At 33.3% G+C, this 4,250-nt stretch overlaps 1 protein-coding gene across 5 annotated transcripts in view; it reads right to left on the bottom strand.

Annotated features, from left to right (window-relative positions):
- Positions 1–4,250, bottom strand: part of Cep126 (centrosomal protein 126) — a 133,437-nt gene that overhangs the window by 60,289 nt on the left and 68,898 nt on the right. For all 5 annotated transcript variants that reach the window (XR_783882.2, XR_783883.2, XM_010642039.2 and 2 more), the window contains one exon: positions 3,736–3,800. Coding sequence is in view for 3 of the 5 variants with exons in the window: in XM_010642039.2 (XP_010640341.1) it covers positions 3,736–3,800 (65 nt within the window). In the remaining 2 variants the exon portion in view is untranslated. The remainder of the gene's footprint in view (positions 1–3,735; positions 3,801–4,250) is intronic.

The following is a 4,250-nucleotide window of genomic DNA, read 5'->3' as shown; positions in this document are numbered from 1 at the left end:
GAGAAAAACCCCCTCTGGGGTCCTTGGGTCCTTCCTGGGTCTGTTGTCGCGCAGGCCGGGAGCTCCCGCGCAGGCCGGGAGCTCACGCGCACGCCGCCGGGTGATCGCAGACCATGAATACCTACTTTGAAAACCTATACTCTAATAAAATGGAAAACACAGCAGAAGTGGACAGATTTCTAGATACTTATGAATTAACAAAGTTGAATGAAGAAGATAAAAAAATTCTAAACCCTCCAATTACAATCAGTGAAATTGAAAATGTAATTAAAAGTTTACCGATGAAGAAAAGCCCAGGTCCTGATGGATCAACTGCTGAATTTTACAAGACATTTAGAGTAGAACTACTGTCACTACTCTTTAAATTTTTCAATGAAATTGAAAGGGAAGCAATACTTTCAAATTCATTCCTGGAAGCAAGTATTACTTTCATTCCCAAACCAGGGAAAGACCCAACTAAATAAGCAAACTACAGGCCAATCTCCTTAATGAGCATAGATGCAAAAATCCTTAATAAGATACTGGCAAACAGAATACAGAGGGTCGTTAAGAAGATCATACACCCTGACCAAGTCAGATTTATTCCAGGGATGCAAGGATGGTTCAACATACATAAATCAATAAATGTAATTCACTATATTAAGAGAGTCAAGGACAAAACCATATGATCTTCTTCATAGATGCAGAAAAAGCATTTGACAAAATTCAACACCCATTCATGATAAAAACCCTGCAACTGCAATTGGAATAGATGGTCTATATCTCAATTTAATAAAGGCTATCTGTGAAAAACCAACAGCCAACATCATATTAAATAGCCAAAAACTGAAAACCTTCATGTTAAAATCACAGAACAAGACAAGGATGCTCACTATCACTCCTGTTCAATGTAGTTCTGGAAACATTAGCCACAGCAATTAGACAAGAGAAAGAAATTAAAGCAATAAAGATAGGAACAGAAGAAGTTAAACTGTCACTATTTGCTGATGAGATGATACTCTATATTGAAGACCCAAAAAATTTGATAGAAAGACTTGTAGACTTAATTGACACTTTTAGCAGAGTAGCTGGATACAAGTTCAACACTCAAAAATCAATAACCTTCTTGTACACAAATAACAGGCTTACTAAGAGAGAAATTAGGGAAACAATTCCTTTCACAATAGCATCCAAAAAAATTAAGTATCTAGGAATCAATCTGATGAAGGAAGCAAAAGACCTCTACATTGAAAAATACAGCACTCTGAAAAAAGAGATCAAATAGGACATAAGAAAATGGAAAGATATCCCCTGCTCCTGGATAGGAAGAATCAACATAGTGAAAATGGCCATACTACCAAACTGCTATACAGATTTAATGCAATGCTGATTGAAATTCCAACAGCATATTTCATAGAACTAGAAAAAAGAATCCAAAAATTCATTTGGAACCAGAAGAGACCTAGAATAGCAAAAGCCATCCTAGGCAACAGAGACATTTCAGCAGGTAGGACAATTTCGAATTTGAAACTATACTACAAATCCACTGTGATAAAAACAGCATGGTAGTGGCAAAGAAACAGACCTGAGGACCAGTGGAATAGATCGGAAGATACAGAAACAACGCCAGATGTATTCAATTACCTCATGTTTTACAAAGAGCATATGATCCTCACTGTAGGAACGATAGCTTCTTTAATAAATTGTGTTGGAAAAACTGGATTTCAACCTGCCAAAGATTAAAACTAGACACTTATCTTTCACCATGAACTGAACTAAAATCCATGTGGATTAAAGATGTAAATATTAAAAAAGAGATACTAAATTTCCTGGAAGAGAAGTTAGGCAGAACCCTTGAAGACACTGGCATAGGAAAAGACTTTATGAACAAATCATTAGTAGCATGGGAACTAGAACAAAGAATTAACAACTGAGATCTCATCTTACTAAAAAGCTTCTGCATTGCAAAAGAAACCATCAACAGAACTAAGAGATAACCTACAATGTGGGAAAAAAATTTTACCAGCCACTCCTCAGACAAAGGACTATTATCTAGAACATATAAAGAACTAAAAAAAAATGAGGTCCCCAAATATAAAGAACCAATTAAAAAATGGGCATCTAAAATGAACAGACCTTTCTCAAAGAAGTAAAAGTATCAAATAAATATATGAAAAAATCTTCCACATCACTGGTCATTTGAGAGATGCAGATGAAAACAACACTGAGATTTTACTTCACCCCATGAAGAATGGCTACTATCAAGAAATTAACAAATAACAAATGTTGGCAGTGTTGTGGGGAGAAAGGAACCCTTCTCTATTGTTGGTGGGAGTGCAGACTGGTGCAACCACTATGGAAGTCAATATGGAGATACCTCAAAGAGCTGGGATTAGAGGTTCCATTTGACCCAGCCATCCCTCCGCTGAGTATGTTTCCAAAAGAATTAAAACAATCATACTACAGTAATATATAAGAGCCCATGTTTATAGCAGCACAGTTTGTAATAGCTAAAACTTGGAAACAGCCCAGTTGACCATCAGTTGGAGACTGGATAAAGAAGATGTGGTTTTTCTATAAATGGACTACTACTAAGCCATAAAGAATGAGATATTAGAGTCATTCACAGTAAAATGGATGCATATTGAGGTCATACTCTTAAGTGAAACAAATCAGTCACACATGTGTAAATACCGAATAGTTTCTTTTGTGTGAAAAACTATAATTGTAAATAAGATCTTAATGGTATAACTGACAATGTGAAATAGGAAGAAAAGGGCTAAAGGTGTAGGGGCATTAGGAAGGGTAGGGGAAGGGAAATAAAGGAAAAGAAAAAAATTTGAGAAAATGAAAAAATGGAAATAAAGCTTCTGTAAATAGGGAAGGGAGGAGGGGTGAAGGGAGGGCAGGCGTATGGGGAAAAAATGAGAACCAAGACCTGTCATGTAAAGGTACAAGATCCCAATGATGATTGTAACTTTACTGTATACCTAAAATGTACCAATAAACTCAATGAGAAAAAAAAAACCATGTAAGCATTCAATTCTCAAAAAAAAAAAAAAAAAAAACACCAAACCAAACCAAAACAAAAAAAACCACTTCTCTGGTGAATATCTATATTGATAACCATGCAAGTACAAGTAGTATTTTAGTTTGTGGAACCCTTTATGTAAACTTGAATATGTCTTCTGGTCTACTCTAGCCAGATAAGATTTTTTCCTCCTGTAGTTTCTATAGCTTGTACTTCACACAGTCTTACTAAGTATTACAATTGTTTTTATGTACTTCCATATAGATGCCTTTCACTCTGTTAGACTGCAAAGTGGTTTTTATGTGTATCTTTACTAGAATTCAATGCCAGGAAAAAAAAAGATTCAAAATAACAATAAATAAAAATATTTAGTTTTGAATCTCAATTCATAGAAGTTATGTGGGAAAAGGCAGATATCATTATAATTTTCAATTTCTAATTAATCTACATACATGATCTTATTTGATGATTGATGTATCCTGTCATGACTGATACAATACTCTGGATATAATATAAAAATATTTACATTCTGATATTTCTAATGTGAGGATATTTATTTGATTTTAATGAAACATCTTCAGAGAAAAAGTTGGTTGGAGTAGAGAAAATTGTCTAAAAACCAATCTTAAGAAAAACTGATATCAACAAAGGGTTCTTCTAATGATGTGTACATGAAATCATAATGTTTCCTAAAATAAGAAAAGAATGTTTATTGAAAGACTTACCAGAAGTGGTATTATTTGTAACATATTTTTGATGGATGGACTTTTGCAAATGGTTTCTTGTACATCTGAAAAATTGCACCATAACACAAAAACAATTTAGTTATGTATAGTGAAAGAGAATGACTATAGAATCAAATATTAAAGTCTGATTTTTCAAAATATTAAAAAATGAGTAAGAGATTTTTTCTGTTAGTACTAGAAAGTCTTTATTAATATAAAACATAAGTTGCTTAATTATAATTATATAAAATTTATACTGATAAAATGGAACTCCTAGTACTTTGACTATTATACAACAAACTTTATTCAAATGTTATGTTTTTCTTTTTTTCTTTTCTTTTAACCAAATTATCATTTTTCCTTATAGGCTTTCATGAAAAAGGCCATATTTAGCTATTGAGGCACAAAATTTGAGTAATTTAATTAATGCTTGCCTCTTCAATATTTAGGCTTTTGCCCATATAGTAAGAATTCAATAAAAGAAAAATCAGGCAGAATCTTTCATGTGATTTTAT

This window comes from Fukomys damarensis, unplaced genomic scaffold (assembly GCF_012274545.1).
Source record: "Fukomys damarensis isolate Sample0158 unplaced genomic scaffold, DMR_v1.0_HiC HiC_scaffold_16, whole genome shotgun sequence".
NCBI classification, from domain to species: Eukaryota; Metazoa; Chordata; class Mammalia; order Rodentia; family Bathyergidae; genus Fukomys; species Fukomys damarensis.
The sequence above is the reverse complement of the archived record's forward strand: the minus strand, read 5'-3'. Positions and strand labels throughout refer to the sequence as shown.